The 20,751-nt window shown below is 38.1% G+C and overlaps 1 protein-coding gene across 7 annotated transcripts in view; it reads left to right on the plus strand.

The window, feature by feature from the left end:
• The window catches only part of LOC111936041 (uncharacterized), a 47,355-nt gene extending 26,712 nt beyond the window's left edge, over positions 1–20,643 (plus strand). For 3 of the 7 annotated variants that reach the window (XR_015277426.1, XR_015277424.1, XM_086854791.1), the window contains 2 exons: positions 198–283; positions 965–2,858. Coding sequence is in view for 1 of the 7 variants with exons in the window: in XM_086854791.1 (XP_086710917.1) it covers positions 198–283; positions 965–1,122 (244 nt within the window). In the remaining 6 variants the exon portion in view is untranslated. Of the gene's footprint in view, positions 1–197; positions 737–964; positions 2,859–19,817 lie in introns of those variants that run through there. The other 4 variants (XR_015277428.1, XR_015277427.1, XR_015277425.1 and 1 more) reach the window with 4 other exon arrangements.
• The last annotated feature ends 108 nt before the right edge of the window (positions 20,644–20,751 follow it).

Raw genomic sequence — 20,751 nt, forward strand, 5'->3', positions numbered from 1 at the left:
GCAAAAACAAATGTTTACACCTCATAAGTGAGTTTATGAGTATATAGTTTCTGGCAGAGCTCAGTTAATAGAATTAGAAAAAGTGGAGATGCCATCAGAGGCAAACAAATTACTTTATCTTTCTCCTAAAATGGAAGCTGAGAGTACTCTGATCTGTTTTTTAAACATTTTTACTGTACATTGTATCCTGTTTCCAGGAAAAAGAACAGACTCATTTTGTTCCAAATATCTACCATAATAAGGAACATTACCACAAAGATGCTTCCAAACCACGGTCTTCAAGGTTTGAAACGACTTTTTTTTTTTTTTTTTTTTTTTTTCCCCTAATTCTTCAATCCATCTCTGTTTTAAGATTGCAAATTGCAGAGCTTGGTCTTTTAATCCATGTTTCTTTCTATTTATGCCATAAATGTGCCAGAAAATAGTTGTACATACTTTCTTTAATTTGATAAAAATTCTGAAGCATTTTCTTCTTTGTTAAAATTGAATAATAATAATAGTTCTACTTAGCTTTCGGGCTACACTTTACTGGGTTAAAAAGGACTGTGTAAAAATCAATTAGGAAAGGTTTAATGAATAGCATTGTTTTTCCTTACTTATGCCTCTCATTGTGATAATTAAAAATGCTTTTGTTTTTCTACTGTGAGAAGCTGCACTGCATCAAGGCCAGCAGAGTGTTTACAAAGAAGTGATGTATGAGCTCTGCAAAGCCATAAAATAAAGTGCAGCAATCTGACATTGGGTTGGCTTCTCTAAGTTTCAATTATTACAGGTTTGTAATTTTATCTGGGACATGGTGAAAGTTTATTTATATAAATGCTAGTGATGTTGTTAATAATTGTGTCCAGGATCAGCATAGAACATCATTGATCAAACCCATTGAGGCTTTGTTTTAAATCAAGTGTGAGAAATTTGACAAGTCCATAGTTGTCTAATATAGATTTTTTTCTTATATATGCTTCAGGTATCAAAGTTAGAATTGCAGAAACATCAAAGAATGAACTCCAATTTACAGATCTGCCAATACAGGCAGCCAGCAGCATTATGATTGATGTAATTTATTGTAAGATTACATGGGGGAAGCTCAACACAAATGATTTCTGCAGCACTTGTTACTTATAGATTTCACAAGCAGTAACATTAAGAATAATGACCATCTAATATACTTCTCTGCAAACCACAGATAATACATTTCTTCAGTTATTGGTTAAACCTGTGAATTGGTAGCTCATATTGAGATAGTTGCTGTTGACAATTCTTTAGGTCCTTTCATCAGAGATTACACTGTTTAATTTTGCCATCACACACCTTGTATTTGACTGTTTAGAAGAGCTCTTCGAGTTCAGTTTACCAAGCAAACTTTGTAGTTATTGTTCACTCTTTTCCATTCTATCCATCCTTATCCTTTTGGAAACATTATCAGCTTTAATTGTATATTTGTTATTATTAAAAGGATACATTGTATCATGGGCTGAGAATCAGTCTCTAGGTAGCTTTTCACCCTAAGTTATTGGTAATGACTTACTAAGAAGTGTAGTATCAAGGAAGTATTTTCCAGTTTGATGTTGCCCTGTAGCTTCTGGGTATTCCTGTCTCTTAGAATCAGCAACTTGTGTGGTATCAAGTTCAAAGCTTAAAACATGCTCAGAAATATGTTAGCAATTTCTGCTGTTCTGTTAGTGGGAGTATTTGATCTGACAAGACTTATGTTCTCCCAAAAGCTGTTGAGTACTATAAAAGAGAATTAATCCTGTAAGAGTAATTAATAATCTTTAATCAGATATTGTATGATTTTCCCTGAAATCAATATTCAGGTGGATGACTCAGAGCAGTATGACTCACACTATTTACTCTTTTGAAATATTGACAAAACAATTTGTTTTAGGGGAAGTATATAATTTTTCTGAAATTGAATAAACATGAAAAAATGGTATCTCGAGACCTGTCTAAGATGCTGTCTGTCTCCCTTGGCATTCTGCAGGAGTAAAGAGAATTGAATTAGGTTTGACATCAGTAAGTTTGACTCAGAAAGGATTATTGGTGGGGGTTTGCTTTAGGACTCAGAACTTGTTGCTCCCTTGCAGGTGCCATAACGTTGTAGCTTCCCTGACATGCAGCAAAGCACACCTTGGGTTCTCAGAGCTGCTCCTTTCCCTTGGGAATAGATTTGAATATTAGTAGATTTACAGATTTTTAATACTCATGTTGGAGGTTTGTGTTGCCATAATCTCAACAGTCAGGGTGCCTTTTTATGGGCAGTGAAAACAAAATCTGGAGATGGAGAAGGAACCTGGCATTAAATACTTGTGCTTCTGGATTGCCAGCAGTGGTTGAAGCTGAAGTGTAAACAGGCAGAGGCGCAGACCTTCTGACACATCAGACACCTATTATTTCCTACAGACAAGTAAAAAACCCTTGAGCTGGAAAGTCAACCACTTTTCTCCACTGTGAGAAGTATTCTACACAGATCTAAGAGCTTGGCATGTACTATGATGGCAAAGTTGAGCATGGCTGCAGCGGGACCCTCAGCAGCTGAGCTGTGACCTCTGCTCCTCACTCCTGAGAGCACAGAAGGAAGCTTTAAATTTCAGTGACAGCCCATGATCCTGCAGCAATTCCAGTCCTGAACCTTTCGTCCCCTGACAAGAAGATTTGTTGTAACTTGCAGTAGTGTCAGAAGTACCAGAGAGGAGCTACAGGTTTTAGGAATACTTTTCACAGCTCTACTCCACATCTAATATTGAAGAGATCCTCCTCTGCCTGGGGACAGCTTTTGGTTTTGTAACATAGCAATTTTTACTAAGTTTGGAAGCATGGTGTTTTTCTCAAAGACATAATAAAATTGGATTGTAGAAAAACTATGATCAGCATCTATCATTAATATTTTGACTTAACATTAGTGAGTACATATCCTTGTTCATAGCCATACTACATTGCTTTAATGCAATAGTCATTTGAATAGTAGAAAATAATCTTGTGAATGACTTCAATTTCAGCTTGGGGAGTGCTTAGAAACATTTAATCAGATCTGTCAGATCAATGGAAAGAGGTTTGCATAATGAAGAATAAAGAACTTGCAGTAGTATTACTTAAATCAAATAGGGCAGTTTAAATTGATTCTTTTTTGTTGTTTACTTTTTCAGCTTTGTTAAGGTCCAATCTAATTTTTAACATTATTTACAGAAACCGGTGTTCTGGATTTTTATTCTGTTTTTATGCAACTATTTTAAATTTTAAGCATTACTTTAATTTGTCTGTGGTCTTCTAGCTGGGTGTTTGCCTCCATTGATTATATTTTAGAAAACTTTGGCTCATAATTTATTTCCCATGTTCAAAGTTGACTGCTAACAGCCTCCATCAGCCAAGCAGACCCTGTCTCTTTCCCTCCCCCTCAGGTCCCCTATACATTGATGTGCATTAATCATTCAGCATCTGTCTCAACTCTTACATCACCTGATGTGAACACAAACCTTTCTCTCACACTTGGGAATGTTTAGAACATTCAGTGCTTTGTCCTCACACCCCTGGGCTGGCGACCAGGGAACCCACTTCAGTGAATTTGTGTGAAATTTGTGGCTGTACATCCACAGACAGGGTGTGAGGAAGGAAGTCCAAGTGCAGGGATGGGAACAGGTGTCCCAGTGAGAGCATTCCAGGCACCACAGGCCCACCCAGCTCTGTTGGGAGCTGTCACACATGGGTTTGCTGTGCCAGAGCAGGCTGGGGCTGCCAGCTTGTCTCTCCCAGTTACAGTTCTTTTCTACTTCACAGCTTCCTGCAGAGCAAACAGGAGTGTCCTGGGTCAGTGCGACCTCCAGATCACTTCTGAGACCATATTATATAGTGTATACAGTATATAAATAAACTATATTTGGAAGCAGAATTTTTCACCCACTGTTCATGTGATGGGAGGCGTAAAAGGGGTAATTGTTTCTGAGCACAGACTAATCCAGACATCCAGTGTTCTCTCTTTATAATGCATCTTTCCTTTTTTTTCCCCCCTTTCTTTTTTCCTAAGTTAGTCCCTGATGCCCAGTGTAGATTTGCTTTCCAGCTAAGTATAATTTGGTATTTTTCCAGAAGCCTAGTTATCTGTAAAGTACAGGCTCTGACTTTTTATTTAAAGAGATGCTTTGGGATTGTGTTCATCAGATTCGGGGAAGCCATACCTTATTAAGTGTTCTTTTTTTCCCCTGCCTGAAGGTTGAAATTTTTTTTTTCTGAAGTACATCAAAGCTAGAAACTAACAGGGCAATTACTACTTTTAAAATTTATTCAATAGTAACCAGTAAACAGATACCATCTCATACCCACTCAGCATGTTTTGTGTATGCAGTTTGGTTTTTGTGGAGGCAGATGGCTGTCAAGTTAGAAGTTCAACACAATGAGATTTTGACAAGAATTTGATCCCATAGTATTAGCTGAATCTGGGACCAAGTTTTGGCTCTGGCCAAATATTAGCTGTGAAATAGTTACTTTTTCCTTCAGCTGACACCAACTGGCATATAGTTTGTGCATGATAAATAGCCAATGATAAAATAATTTTAGATTTCTCTGTCGTACTTTGTATGAGTAATAGTATTATGTTTGCTTGCCCTCTTTCATCTGTGAATCCTGTATCCTTTCTGTGCTGCAGAGCAGTTGCTGTACGGAAAAGGAGGCAGCTGCCTGCCCTCCAGAGCAGGCATGGGCTGGGACCTTCCCTGGGATGGTGGGAGATGAGGTTTGCAGCTTCCAGGATAATGAGGAAGTGGAATCTGGTTCTCCCACTACTGGGAAGAGTCTCCTGATCTCCAGGCTGTTATGCAAATACACATATCAACATAAACACCCCCATCTTGGAAGAAAAACCTTAGCAACTCTGTTTTACTCTGACCACAGGATACTTGAACATACTCTGGGAATAAACCCCTCAGCAAACTGGATTTTAGGTGTGCTCGGAGTGGGGTAATTGGAGCCATGCACAGAGGAGAAGCTCTCAGCATTCAGGGAGCTTTAAGGGCAAAAGTGAAGTATCTGGGAAGCAGAGGCTCATCACTGTTTGGGAGGCAATTGTGTTTATACTGATACATATACAGAAATTGTTACAAGTAATATAACCTTTTCTAGAAATGTGGGTATTCCATTATTGTCTTAAGGGTCACAGGACAATTTGCATTTTTACAGTGTGAAATAAGTGAAGGCTGGTTAATTGAGATGACAAGTGCTTTCAGCAGCTTTCTCCACTGGCAGAGAGTTGAATGGTTTTCAACAGTGACTTGAAATGTCTTTTCCTGTGCATCTGAGTCCATCCATAATTGTAGTGCAGGTTTTTTACTGCTGTAACTGATAAAAGCATAACATAACACAAATTATGTGGGCAGATTTTAAAATGACTGTGGTTTCATGCAAGGTTATTAACTTTTTATGCTGTTGGCTTAGCATGATGCCCTGAACAGTCACTTGTCATGTACCCACAGCCCAAAAACCCCAGACAGGTTTTTGTGTGAAAAATTCATGCTCTGTATGTTGGACCAGCAGTTAAATGGATAGCTATAAAAACCTCTATGGTGGGTTCTCTGTTGTAGGATGCAATGCATTATTCATGACACCAACCTGCCTTGGCAAGCTTAAATGTATTTCTAGCACTAACTCAGATATGTATCCAAATCCAGAAACTATATGTGACATAGCATCTACCACTTTGATCCAAGCATATCTTACTAAGCCTCTCACATCTCTGTCAGTCACCTGGGAGGAGAGATGTGAATGGTTCACCTGAATGTTTGGATTTGAAATTTATTGGGGAAAAAAAATTGTCTTTGGCTATCGCCTTGATAACTTAGCTTCATTCCAAATGGTAAACATGTTGGTAAATGTGAATGAAAAGCCTCCAGAGTATAAATAATAAATGCTTCTTCCAGCTGTACTGAGTGCTTTATGTTTCTGAAATGATGCCAGTATTTTTCTTCTGCTTTTAAATGGATTACATTGTTACACAGTACTATGCTTTCTGCTAGGCTGTGTGAAGGCCTTTATCTGTGTTCATAAGTGTTGATTTTATATGCTGCAAATTAAGCACAAACAAATTAAATGAATATTCAGGGAATCCTTAGCAATTTGTAGTATTTTGTACAAGCTTAGTGCAGGTGTTTAGGAGTTTCTCAGTTCTTGATAATTAATAGACGATTTTGTTTAATATGTCTGAATTATGAATATATTTATGTGTTTCTTTACTAGGATAATGTTTGTGAATTTATCTTACCCAAATTATAATTATTACATTAAATCCACACAAATTATCATAGTAAGTGAAATCAAAATGTGTCATTTCCCTCCACCCTGTTCCCCATTTCTAACCATAAAATTGAAAGCACTGACTTAGATTCCTTCAGGAGTCCTTTACTCCCTCCAGTTTGGCTTCCTGAAAGTATAAGACTCATGTAAGTGTATTTTAGGGACAAGACAAAGGTATAAATTAGCTATCCTTCATAATTCCTTTGAAAATCACAGTGTGAATGTAAGGTTCTGCTGATCACTTAGGGGGCAGACACTGACTTTTCTAACAGTGAAAAAGGTAATGCCTATCAGAAAAAAATACCAGGTGAAATCTTAGGAGCAAAGATTGAGTTAACCTTGGATTTTCTTGGCAGCTGCTGTAGTGTATTTGCTTTGCATAGATCTGAGAGCTGTTCTACAGCAGAAATAACTACTGTTAACACTGAGCTTACAGAGCATGCAGATACATGGTATGGTGGATCTGCAGTGTATCAAAATAAAACTGTGGGCACTGCACATTTTAATAAAGAGTGAAAACAGAATTATTTGCCCAAAATAATTGGCCAATAAGGGTCAATTTGTATAATTCCTCTTTTCAGAAGTAACTTCCAGCTGAGGAGTAGAAAATAGGTTTTATTGTCTGTTAGCATCCTGTTGAGATAGAGTTCAAAGGAAAGCGTATAAAACCAGTGATAGGTTTCTCTGCTGAAATGGTATTTATTCTTTAGGCAAAGTGAAAAGGTGTAAGAGAAATGTGCTGTGTTGGAGAGTATTTTGTGGGAGTCATAAAGAAATCAAGCCATACCAGTCTTCAGTTTTGCATGGTTTTCCTTTTAATGTGAATAAATCTATTGCTAAACCACTGTCTAAAATTCTTTTCTAAATTCTCTGCTTTAACATGGATTAAATTCCAGTCAGTCACCTTCCTTTCCTGAATGCATGATCATATAATATGACTCTGCATTAAATAGTGTCTGCAGATAGAAATTTGATAATGCACATTAAAGATTATTATCCCATGGAAGTAAATGAATATTTGAGCCATCTGTATCATGGGAAGTGTGATTAGGGCGAAAGTGCAACTTTTTCAAGGAAGTCAAAGCTTCAGTGATGAATGGAGAATCTTAGCTGTCGGAAGGCATCTGATATGGAGCTGTACAGTGAATTTAGAGCAGAGATTTGATCACATTTCCTTTAAAAGAAATTTCCTCTCTCTTTTTTAGGTATAGGAAAATCTCATGAGGAATTGGTCATACTTAGACTGCAGAATGAGGTACTTAGTTGCTGTTTTGCTGTATTTGCTGCTCTCTGGACATGTATTGCCTCAGGCTGTTCATTCTCAGCTCGCCAAGGCATTGAAGCTCACAATTTCTTATGCTCCTTTTGAGGGCAAATGTATTTGATCTCTGCTTTGTGCAGTGCAGTGTTCTGGCCCTGTTTCATCATTATGAGTTAAATCCTCTTCAGAATCCTTCAAAACCTCAAAGAGTCTTGACACAGCAGAACTTTTGGAGCTGAACTCTATCGTGCACCAGGAGCATGTCCCTGGCTCTCCAGGGCAGTTTTCTGTTTTCCAGCAAGGGGAGGGCTGAAGAGCAGGCAGCTCTGAGCTTTATCTGAAGAGACCTCAAGAGTCAGTGCAGGAATTACTTGAACCAAGTCGTAATTGTGGAATAGAACCACACAGTCAATAGATACAGACAAGAAATGAATAGTCACCAAATCTCTGAACTCATTTAGGGTTTGGCTCAACAACTGCGGTAAATGGGAGCAGATGATAATCAGCTTCTGCACTGTTGGTGCAGAGGGTAATGAATGAGCACTGACTGCTGCTGTTCTGAGGAGCCCTACTGAGGGAGCAGCAGCATTTGGCCAGCTTGCCTTTGATTTCATTACAAGTGTCAGGCGCTCGTGTCTAGACTGGTGCTTTGGCAGCTAATTGATCTCTAGCATTTGATATGCTAATTATTTCTTTCATAATATGCTAATATGTGTACAGTGAAAAAACAGCTTTTAAATGCTACTAGGATCTCAGAGGCATATTTAGAACTGGAAAGTAAGAGCTGGAAATCTTGATTTATGTCAGTACAATATACAAGTGACTGAAGGTTTCTAGTGGTGGGAATTTAGCTGGAAAATGAGATTGTTAAGACAGAAATTGTTTAGTCATATAGTGACTGTAACAGGGCATGTAGCAGGCTATTCTGCAGAGCCCAAACAGAGAAAATTGGTGTGGATTAGGGAATATACTCCTCTTCTTCTTTTTGTCAGTGATTTTGATGTCATAGTTTTTATCATATTTCCAGCAGTGAGAGTAGGAAAAACAGTAGGGAAGTGTATTTGAGTCACCTCCAGAGTAATACCTCTATACATTATGACTACTTCTCCAGGCAACTGTTACTTGCTGGCTCTCTGAATTCCTACCATTTGACCATTCAAAATCTGACGTTAATTGACTGTTTTCTATTCATTCTCAATTTTTTTTTTGTCCTTTTCCTCTCTGGATTTGCTTCACCCTCTGGGTACTTTAAAATAGATTCTGATGAGTCTCAGTCATTACCTCTCAGAAGCTCCATGTGGAATTTTAATTGAATGTGTTCTTCAGGCTGTGACAGAAAGGAGCCATCAGGGAGAGTTTTCATACACATTTCCTTTTGTCTGTCTCCACTCAGATATTCTGAAAAATACTTTTATTAAATACATATTTGATAGGTTTGAAAACTATCAAAGTGAGTTTGCTGAAAGATAACTACTGAGGAGCCCTCCAAGGATCTAGGATAGAGCTGGAAGCACACATTATTCACTCAGGACAGAGCAAGAGGTAGAACCAGGATTCTTCCTGACCCTTGGAGGTCAGCCATGTTTGGCAATTGAACAGTTTAATTTCATTAAATATTTCTGAAAGGAAGCTGCTAGATTTTCTTCTATACAGACAGCTTTTGCATAGACTAATAGTCTGTCCCAGTGCCACTGAGTAGATAGTAATTAGATTACTAATATGTACTTAAAGTTTTAAATAATAGGAAAATGTCTGCTCTGTGTTTGGCTCCAGTCCCTGATAGGAGATTAGCTGAACACCTATCAAGTGTTGTAAGTGCATGGGCAGACTGTGCAACAATTACTGGGAGCAGATTCCTGCTGTAATAAGCTTATCTCTATGCTCAAAGCCCTAATCACCTTCTTGTTGACAGGAGAGAACTTCAATTTTATTCACAGGGGTATAAGAAACTGATTACTTGGCTCTGCAGACCAAACCAATCCAAATAAAACCACCCATTCATTTTAAAGAGCAAAGTGAGTGAACTGATGGATGAAAAATTCAATGGAGCTGTTTTTACTGAAGTCTAAAGCAGCAAATCCAAATGCTTTCTTATGTCAAGAGATACTATGTACAGTTAAATTCAACCAACAAAATTCTTCTAATGGTGTGGAATCACAGTAGTGTTTTAGGCAAATACAGATACATTTTTATAATGGAATTTTGTGTGTTTTTCTTAGTTTCACTTCTTCAGAACTGATATGAAGCTGGTGACAAAGGAGAATTTCTCACCCTGATACAAGTGTAGCTGATAAAAGGATCTGGTCCACCAGAAATGACGTACATTCCTTCTTTTTTCAAAAATTTAAATTTCTTCACTTGCAAATCTGATTTTTGGGAGCAACAAGTATCTGATGTCCTGAATCCCCCTCCTTAGCTGGATTTCTTGAGGGAGTAGTTTTAATTGAAATTGGTAAAATGCAATTTTATACTAAAAGAAGGACTCCTTAATAAATCTTCTTTGTGGTCCTTTACTTCTGCTTCAGAAAATTATTTCCAGGATCCACTCAAACCCTGCAGCAATAGACTTGAGACATAATGCTTGGAATAAATTGTGGACTTTTTTGTCTTTTAGCCCCAAAAATTCCATCTGGTTGAAACCATGTAGTTATACTATAACTGACCCCCTGAGGCTTCATTGATGAGGATAAAAACTTTGCGACTTTCATCTCTGTGCATAATATTTTACAAAAGCCACAGAAAGTAATGCCTTGATATGCTTGCAGCTTATTCAGACATAGCACCCAGAGGTGTTATTGATACAGTTTTAACCAGGGACCTACTAGGACTGATTGGATTATTGTAATATACCTTAAATAAGAAAAGGAATTAAAAATTGTGGGTGATTTGAACAAGTAAATGTAGTGACTTCACTAAAAAGGAATTTAACTGCTTCAGAAAGATCAAGTGCAGCTAAATTTACTTAAAACAAAAGTGTGCTTGAGTGTTGAGTTAAACTTATTTTAGCCATGTTGATGATTCATGCATTTGCTTTCCAGAAATACATATATTTATAAATATATATACCACCAAAAAAATGATGGCACAACCATTATTAGTACAGCAATAGTCTCTATAAGATACAGAATCCACATGGAAGATTTGGTATTATAAATTTTGTCCTATCAGTAAGAAAAAGGAAACATATCTTAGAAGAATTAAGTTAGATGTGTGAAACTTGCAATGCTAAAAACATGGGGGAAAATTCTAAAAATGACCTATGAATAAGTCAGTGAGGATGAGGAGAGTGAACAGATAACTGATACTGCATGATAGCAGTGAATGGTCAGGAAGAAAGAAACCACCTGTAGAGCATGAATTCTGGATAAGACTTGTGTGTAGAAGAGTTAATAAATTAATGGAAGTATAAAGGGGTATCAGCTAAACATGGAGAATTGTTCATGAGAAAGCTCATGTGCAAATCTGTGTCCCCTTAATATGCTTTATAATGGCTTTCAAATACAAACACACCTTATTAAAATGGTGCTGGGTATCACACACAGGAACACCCCCCTCAGCAGCTGGATTAATGGCACCCAGCGGATTAATTAGAGGCTGCTCTGCGGTGTGGGCACGTTCTGACAGCTCAGTGATGCACCTTGGATACATCAGCTTGGATTCTGCCAAGTGGAGTATTCCAAAATCATTTTCTCATGTGTGATTTTTAAATAGCGCTTGAATTTTTAAACTTCTCTCAACAAAAGCTTTCAGATACTCCAGGCTAGCTTCAGATAAATCAGGAACCTTTTCTCTAGCCCAGCTGAGCTTGGAGCTGCTTTCCTTAGGTTGTGTGTTTAGGTTCATTAAACATCTGCTGAGAAATGTGTATAATACACTGAGTTATTTTTAGAAGACTGGGGTGCTTCTGAATGAATAGCAGTAGGTAAATAAACCATGTTTTGAACTCTCACCAAGAGACAAGCCCCGATTTTAATTTGGGCACAAGGATTGCTGACTGGCCTTAGGAGGCAGCTCTGTCCTGGAGGTGGTGACTTGTGACACGCTGACTCACGGGCTCCTGCTCCCCTGAGTGTTCACTGGATGAATAACGTTCAGAGGTAAATACACCTGCCATTTTTACACAGTTCCTAAGTATCCTATTTGGCCCTGTCCATGATTTTTGAACAAATTGAAAATAAACACCTGCAATAATGAAAACTGTGCCTCAGGAGAACAGTGTTGTGTGACAGTGTACACTGAATTTTGATCTGTAATATTTCCTCTATGTTACTAAGTATCTTATAAAATCTGCCCAACCTTCTAAGCCACAAGGAGCTATGCTATAGATAAAAGGTCTTGATGGCAGTTTTAAGTGGTTTTTTAAGTGGTTCTTACTGGGATAATCTACTTGTCATAATCTGGAGCTCTCTAGTTGCTGCTCAGCAATCCTTTTGGATCCAAGTTCCACTTACTACAAGGATCAATCCTTTTATTAAAGAGTCTCAGAGCTGCAGTCAGCAATGGTATTTCCATGCAAGTTTTAACTTTACTGAAACTGGAGGGAAACTGTGGAGTAAATCTGATTTATAATGAACCTCATTCATGTGAGCACTCTGCCTTGCACAGCAGTGCTTCCACTTGTTCTCATTTGGTTTTACTGTATCTTTATAGATCCCAAACATTAAGAGCTTGGATCAAATCTGTCCACGGAAAAAAGAAAAAATCAATTACTCATAACTAATTCCACACACAGAAATATTACAGCCTCTAAGAATAGTTAGTTTTTTAATCATGAGAAGATCTTTAGTTTTCCCAGCAACTGGTTTCATCACTCTTGCATTGACTGTACCTTGTAGCTTGGCAAATGGAGAACAGGTCTGGTGACTGAGCCCAAAGCAGTGTTTTTTAAAGCACAATTCTGAGTGGGGCTTGCACAATGGCAACTGGTTGTCAGACAAGGTTTTAAAAATACTCCCTTTGCTTTTCCCTTTATTTTTAGAACATCCCCTTCAGGGGCTTTCATTCATATACAGTGTTTTGTGTAAGCAACAACACTAAAAATTAAATGTAGATGCAAGTTAGTAAGTATTATTTTGCAGAAAAAATAATATTTTTTTGTTGTTAATTCATACATTGGGGGTGAGGTTCCAAAACCTCCTGGTTTTAAGAATGTCACAGCATGGTGATGGGAGATCAAGCCAGGCCCATCTGTAACTTGTGGCACACTCCTGTGCCTGGTGCCTTTGACCTCCTTGCTCAAACAGCCACCTACTCTTTTACCAGTGCTCTGACTGAGCATGGGCTTTGGCACAATACCCAGCATCAGGATTTGAACTTACACTTTTGGATTTGTAGCATTTCCTTGAGCAGCTCTGACACTAAGCCTGTTACCAGATCAAACAATGGAAAATAAATTCCTTGGCTTATTTGGCTGTGGTGGCTCAATGGCTCTGCATTGAAATATTTGCCATTGGTCCAGACTGAAGCAGAGCTGTGCATCAGCTCCTGTGTGCTGAATGTCTTTGAGTCATAATTTTGGGAAGGTATTCGGGTGAAGTCATGTTACAAGCTAAGGTGATTCTCTCACTTTCATCCTTACAATTTTCACAGTCTATGAAATACAATCACATTCCCATAATCATAAATAAAAAATATTTTGGTGTATGATTAATAATTTTCAGAGTTAGGAAAAAATAGTGGACTGAGGCCTTTAGCATTGTACATCCTGATTGGATTTTGATGTAGAGATATCTAATTATTTTGAAATGTAAGTTCTCCACTTTATCTTTGCTTATCATTACCACTAACATTTTGGATAGTTTTATGAGATCTTTGATTTCTCTAATCCTCAGGTTTTTTTTAATCATTTCATTTAGAAGGGCTTTAGCTTCTTAAGAACTGCTGTGAAAATGATCTTTAGTTAAACCTGTGAAGTCAAAAAATCATCTGTCAAAGCAGATGTACAACATTTCCACTGTTAATATCTCTCTGGCCTTTAATCCTATTTTTCTGGTTTGTGTGGGCACTGACAGTTAACTCAAGTTTCAATCAAACCTAGACAAATAGGATTTTTTCCTGCCCTACAGTCGGCTAGTCAGACAGCCAGTGATTTTTTTTCACACTGTTCAGAGACTCATTAGACCTTTGTTCAGACTGGCTAAGGCACAGCAAGAATGTAGAACCTGCTCTTTCATAGTCCACAATATTTTTCAAAGGCTGAAGATTAAGGTTTTATAGGCAAAATATTTTCCATTTTATTTGAAAATTAAATCGATGTAATTTGCAACTGCAAAATTTTGACATGCCTTAAGAGAATGAAAACATTGAAATGGGATCTGTTTCACAAATGAATTAATTTAATGCCATTCAGTTAATGATACCTGAAACGTTGCTAAGCACTTAGATGCAAACGACTGAAAATTTTAACACTGCATTATTACTATTTCAGTGTATGTTTTCTAATGAATACCCTTCAGTCTCCAAAGAATGAAATTTAGTTTGTGACGACATTTCATGATGGCATACTGTGCAAAAGATACTGAGAAAACCAATTAAACGTGAAATTACTGGTGAATTTCGATATTGGATAATAGAACTATAGGTGGCAATAACATCATTACAATACTCAGTACTTGTATTTAATGTCAGTGGGGAGTTAGCTGACTGCTATAAAACACATAGAAAATGGCCAATCACTTCCCCAAAGGTCTTGTAATCTTAAATGATGAAAAGATAACAGATTAAACCAAAATGGAATTCGGCAAGTGGCAGGACAGTAAGGTAAATTTGTTATGAGCATTAAAATCAAATAAAATTATTAAGATCTACCTCACTTAAAATATGATTTCAGCCTTTCCAAATGGAGTTAGTGCAGTGACAGATAAATGCATTGTTAATGACAAAAATCTAAAATTTTTTTGGCTGGTTAACTCTTCTCACACTCAAGTACCTCTTAGTGCAAATAAGAAGGGATGAAATACCCTGTATGGGTCAATTGTGCAGCTGCTCTTGAAGCCCAAATACTTCACAGTCTCACTGCTGGTGTAAATAAACTAATTTCTAGATTCACTATCAAATCTGGCCCCAGGTGTTTAGTCTGAAGCATGGTGCAGCATCCTCAGCTAAAGTTATATAACTCTTTATTTTGCAATCTTCCTGTGTCAGTCTTCTTCCATCTGTTCACATTCTAGTTTCTTGCAAAAACTACCTCCACAGACAATGACTTTTTTTTTCCCCTTGGCCTACCAGAACTTTATGGATTCTGTCCATGTATCATTACTTTGTCACACTCATTAGAACTTGAAATGAAACCTATTGAGGTGACATAACATCATCTCAGAACACCTGGTGCCTTGGCATTTCACATGTCATATGGGTCATGACATAATAGCATTTCTAATTGTCAGTCACAGAGGAAGATACAAAAACAGTGAGCAGAGAAGGGAAATCCCTGGTGGGAGAGCTCAAGGTTATCACTCTGCTCCTGACAGAACTGAGAAACAAATTCACCCACATGAAAGGCTGGGCTGCTTCTGTAGTAATGTTCTGTAATGGAAAGGCACAGAAAGATGTTCTGCCTTTTGTCCTGGATTTCTAATCTCTCATGTGCTCTTTTCTCTCTCCCTTTGTCACAAGGTGGGTTCATTACATTCTATTTTGTGGGTTCTAGCTCTGAATCTAAGGGTGTATTTCTGTGTTAAAAAATTTAGTTAGCGTAACATATGTGTGTGAGTGTGTGTGAGCATCTTGCACACACATGTAGAGATATGAATGACTGGTACAAAAATATATGTTTGGTTTATGTCACTGTGTCATGGAAAACAAAAGTACATTTCTAATACCACAGTGACAGTGATTGGTCAAGGGACACAATTTCCACAGGGGAACTATTCACCTGCTACGGGACTTTAAAGTTTGCAGAACTGGAAGGATTTCAAGGGACTGCCATAAGCTTATTGCCTCTAGAATCCCCCCAAAGCACGGGCTGTGACAGTTATCCACACTGCAGTATTTGGGGATGTGACAGGCACTTTCTCCTGCTCTGAGACACCTGCAATGGAGTTTAAATAGTTTCAGCTCCTGCTCTGAGAGCAATGCTCCATGTGGGAAGTGGTGCTAATGGAGTCTGCAGAGAGGAAACGCCTCTCACGTGCTCCAGAAAGCAGTGTGATGTGAGGTCTTTTCACAGTAGCATCTTACTCTTCAAAAACACCAGATCTAAGTGGACTTAGAATTTTGAAAAGAAGCTTGAGCAAAAAAACATCCAGCTCTGAACATGTAAAAGCATTTGATACGTTGCAGCAGATTTTATCTCTAGCCAAATTCTGTGGTTTGTCTTGCTCTTGGAATTGGACAAAATTCACACAATTTCAGGGAGATGTGCATTAATATTAATCAAGTAATGAAGGTGAAGCTCTCAGGGTTTGTTCTCCGTATATAACTAACCTATTTAATTTCTCAGATGTCTGACATTTTGGGCTAAATGTCTGTAGAGTACAGGAAGGGAATAGGTCCTGCAGTGGCTGCCCCACTGTCCTGCTGGTGGGTGAGCAGTGTCAGGGTGACAGGCAGCTTGTGTGTATTCCCACAAAGTCTCCTGGTCCTGTCCTTTAGCCACCAGCAGCATATGGGAATGCTGGAGGCAGTAAGCTCTCTTTTAAATCCCTGATGTGCATTGAAAGTTTCTGCAGTGAATCTGTCTGACAAAGTTAGTTTTCACTGTGAGTTTTGTTGTCCTTCTGCTAGGAGAAAGATCATCCGAATTTATGATTCTCAGAAAAGCGATGTATTTAAATGATCTGGAGAAATCCTGAATTTATTCAGATCAATGGGAAAAATCCCATTGGCTTAAAAAGGAATACATTTTTCATTTTTGATTTTCATAGACCAACCTAGGATATGGAAAGAAAAAGGGAGAATGTCTCTTAACAGTTGGTTTCTTCTAATATTCAATTTCATCCATAAAAACTATGTAAAATGGGAATATAAAGAGCTCCTAAAATATGTTGAAAAAAATCCTCATGCTGCAATATTCCTGGATGCTGTGACTTTTAGCTTCTGCAGGCAAACTAAAGTTTCATATCTTTTCCTGTAGCTGGTTAATGGCCTCTCCTCCTCCTAAATTTCCTGGTAGTAACATTTGCCAGATACCAGGTTTCTTGGAACATGCATAAAAATTTTGGAATTCGGTTTTGTGGCACCTCTCTAATCAGTAGCCAGCGGAGTTTTATGCAGTCAGAAGCAGATACTAAAGAATAGATACAGAGTCAGATCATATCTGATTATTTCAGCAAACATATGAAGAAAATAATGAAAAAAATTGCATAACTTTAGGCTTCATTGCTGGTGAATAGTACTGTAGGTAATAGAGTAAATAGCTAAACTTGTGATGGAAGAAGTGGATTGATATATTTTGACAGTGATGCATTCTTAAGGAATTACACAAATGAAATATTTATTTTTTCACCTTCTGGAAGATGTAAATGGCAGCCCAATTAGCATTTTCTTAGATGAAAATGGAATAGATAAATTAATATGACCTAGCTGATATAAACACTACTCTGATACAAATAATAAGTCACATTGTGATGCACAGACATACAGGAATAGACAAATTTTGCCTGGTGTGAGTTTATAATCTGAGAAATGCTAAGGAGATGTAGAGATATTAGACTTTTTTTTCAAATATCCTTTCTTACTGACAATGTTGGACAGCTGGCAGTTTTGAAAATTTCTTTAGCCAGTTAAATGCTTATCTCCCATTACAGTAAGACCTTAATTTCTAAGTCATCTATGAAAAGGACCTAAACCTGTATCTATAGGTCTAGATTAAGTCAGACCTTTCAGGTATTTTAGACTAATATTTCACTGAACATCTGGATAATAATGAGTAGCACAAACATGAAATATCAAAAAAATAAGCCAATCTTTCATCTAAAGTCACTTGTACACTGCCTTTCATGTGCTTAAGCTACATCTTAAAAATGAGGCACAGTCTCCTAATTTACTTACAAGTTTTTGCAACATTGTGTTAGTGATAGTGGTCAGACAGATGTATGTTAACAAAGTTCTGTGTCAGATCCCCTAAATTCCAGACCTTCATCCTAAACACAAACCCTTTATATTATTGAGAATTCAAATGCATTTTACACAGACACTGAAGTTCTGGTGTTAGACACTCCAGTTAGGCATCAAAGACAGATAGCAGCTAGCATGCAAGTGCTGCTTCCAAAGAGAATAAAGCCCTTTTGAAGGCAATAGAAACTGTCAAAGTTAAATTAAAAATTAAAAATCCATTCTGTAGGCTGCTGACACACTAGGCTGCCTGACAGCCACAGAGCCAGAAGTTTCAAAAACCTCTCAGACACAACCTTAAGTTGCCCGTGCTCTCTGTGCTTCCCCCTCTAACCCAATCAACTTCTATCCTGCAGTGAAATACCATCACTGTGCCTATGAACTGATCATCTTGGTTGTAAGGAAAAAACCTCATCCTTTTAAAAATACCTTGAGTGATTAAATATTCAGCTAGCTTATGCTTTAGCATGTGATGCATTGATGTAAAAATGATAGACTTTCTCAGAATTTTAATGATTTATTATTTATGATAATGTACTGCTGCATGTCAGTCTCTCAAAATGAAGATTTATATGGCCTTCAACATAAAAAAACCCACTGCCTACAGTCACAACAAGTGTTTCAATAAATTATTACATGTGTTAAATTTAGATCTTAGAATCTGCAAGTAGGGTAAAGTGGGGTAATTCATGTTGTTTGGGTTCACAGAGTCATAGAATCATAGAATATCCCGAGTTGGAAAGGACCCAGAGGGATGATAGAAATCCAGCTCCTGGCCCTGCCCAGGACAGCCCTTACAATGCCCACCAATCCCTGTCCCTAAGAGCATTGTCCAAATGTTGCTTGAGCTCTGTCAGGCTGCTGCTATCACCATTGCCCTGGGGAGCCTTTCCCAGTGCCCAAACACTCTCTGGGGGAAATTTTTTTCCTAATATCCAGCCTAACCCTCTCTGGATACAGCTCCAGCCATTCCCTCGAGTCCTGTCCCTGATCACAGGGAGCAGAGATTGGAGCTGCCCCTCCTCTGCCCCTTGGGAAGGTGTTGAAGACCTCAGTGAGGTGTCCCGAGTCTCCTGTTCTCCAGGCTGAACAGACCCAGTGTCCTCAGCTGCTCCTCATGCGGCTTCCCCTGCAGACCCTTCCTCATCCTCAGGGCCTCCTTTCGACACTCTCTATTAGTTTAATGTCTTTTTAATATTGTGGTGCCCAAAAATGCACACAGGACTGGAGGTGAGGCTGCACCAGAGCAGAGCAGGACAATCACCTCCTTTTTATTCTGAAAGCACTGAAGTACCATAGCAAAATATTAAGGATATTGAGAAGCTAAATGGATAATACCTGTCTTTCCCTGTGTCCTGCTCATTTGTACCCCATTGTGTGGTAACTGACATTTCTGAGTGTCTTTGTTGGGATTCTTTCCTGTTTTCCTGGCCTCCCCTGTCAAGAAGAAACAGTAGAGTAATAAAGGACAATACTTTTGTTGTCATGAACAATTTTCCATCATATACCTTACCGAACTCTGGAAGTCGGATGTTTATTGCTTGCTGCTGCTTCTGTTACTCCTCAGCTTGTCTGAATAAGAGACCATGAGAAAAATCCATCTATAATTAAGCAAAACCTTCAAGCTATACATTGCTTGAATTTAAAAGCATGCAATGCCTTTATCACTGTCATGCATTCAGTCAAAACCTGTTTGGGATCAGCTCTGAGTTATAAAGTGGCCTTTAAAATCAAGATCAGGAGTTTGAAGTTTATTGTGAAGTAATGTGAGGTTATTTGCACAGGATGCCATCATAATTCATATTATAAAGGTAGAATCAAGCTGTATAAGAGCAATTAACTACTGTTTTCCTACAGGCTAAATCCAACATTTTACAATTATTATATTACTCTTTTTCATACTGCTTCACATGAAATCTGGGAGAAATGAGCTGCAGTGCAATACAGATGGGACTGATTAATCTTACATGTAAAGCAATAATTCTGGCACATTATTCTGTATAAGCTTTGATATTTCTTTGTCTTATGTGGACTGGAAAGACCCTGTGTTGACAGGTGAGATGTTCCTGGTGTGTGTTCACATGGTCCTCCCCACTGCAGCATCCAGAATTTTAATCAGCCAGGTGATAAAGACACGATATGCTGTTGATTTCAATAGGAGTTAAATGTCTAACCAGGCATTAGTCCCAGCCTCTGGCCTCAAGTGGGTATGTTTTCATTCATCCAGGAAGCAGCACAATCTCCTGAGATCTGGTTTCCAGACAAAGGGAGTTCAGACAGAAATTGGAGCTTCTGGTTGTGTTTTGAACTCTGCCTGCCCCCGGTGTTCTCTCTCCTTGAACTGGCAATAGGAATTGCATCTCACTCATCTGGCTGAACAGTGGCTGCAGTTGCCTTTGACTCGTGTGACTTTAAACAGGACATTGCTACAAGACTTGAACAAATACACTGGACTCTATGAAACCATCAGATTTAACTGTCCCTGTGGTACATGCTCCTGGAAACTTGCTAATTCATTATGTAACAAAGCAATTCTCATGCTGACTGAAAAAAAGAAAAAGCTAGAATTATTTTCAATGACATATTCTTTATTCTTTATTTTTATTCGTTATTATTTAAAAAGTTATATATTTCATATTAAGAGCTACTCACCCTATGGTAAAATGTCTTTCATCTCCTGTATAAACTTTCTAAAAATTTGAAGTTCTATTCAAAGATTTGGGAGTCCTAAGAGCAGCCTCTGCTGATGCATAAGGAAATTGTTTCTCAGTTTTTCCAGTGGATGCATGAGATTTTTTTTGCATATCCACAAGAAGTTTGTAAGAACTGTTCGGTGTTTGTATGTCACTTGGAAAATATAAAAGCCTTCACGGATTATAAATTTAAAGTAACTCAAGTAAATAAGAGGATCAGCATTAAAAATCTCGGATGTTATGAACAATGTAGTTGAAACTACAATGGTTTTACGGTGCAACAATAGAATTATGGTACTCTAATGAGTAGGATGTCCCTGTCTCTTTCCCCTCCATAATAAATGGGAGTACTGGTGCAGAGCTTGAAGCGCTCGCGTTTTTCTGACGGCATTATCCTGTAGCTCAAAGAGCTGCTCCAGGCCGGCCGTACCCCAGGCTGCGCTAGCAGCAGCGTGGGGAAATCCCTCT

This window comes from Cyanistes caeruleus, chromosome 17, assembly GCF_971803275.1.
Source record: "Cyanistes caeruleus chromosome 17, bCyaCae1.hap1.1, whole genome shotgun sequence".
NCBI classification, from domain to species: Eukaryota; Metazoa; Chordata; class Aves; order Passeriformes; family Paridae; genus Cyanistes; species Cyanistes caeruleus.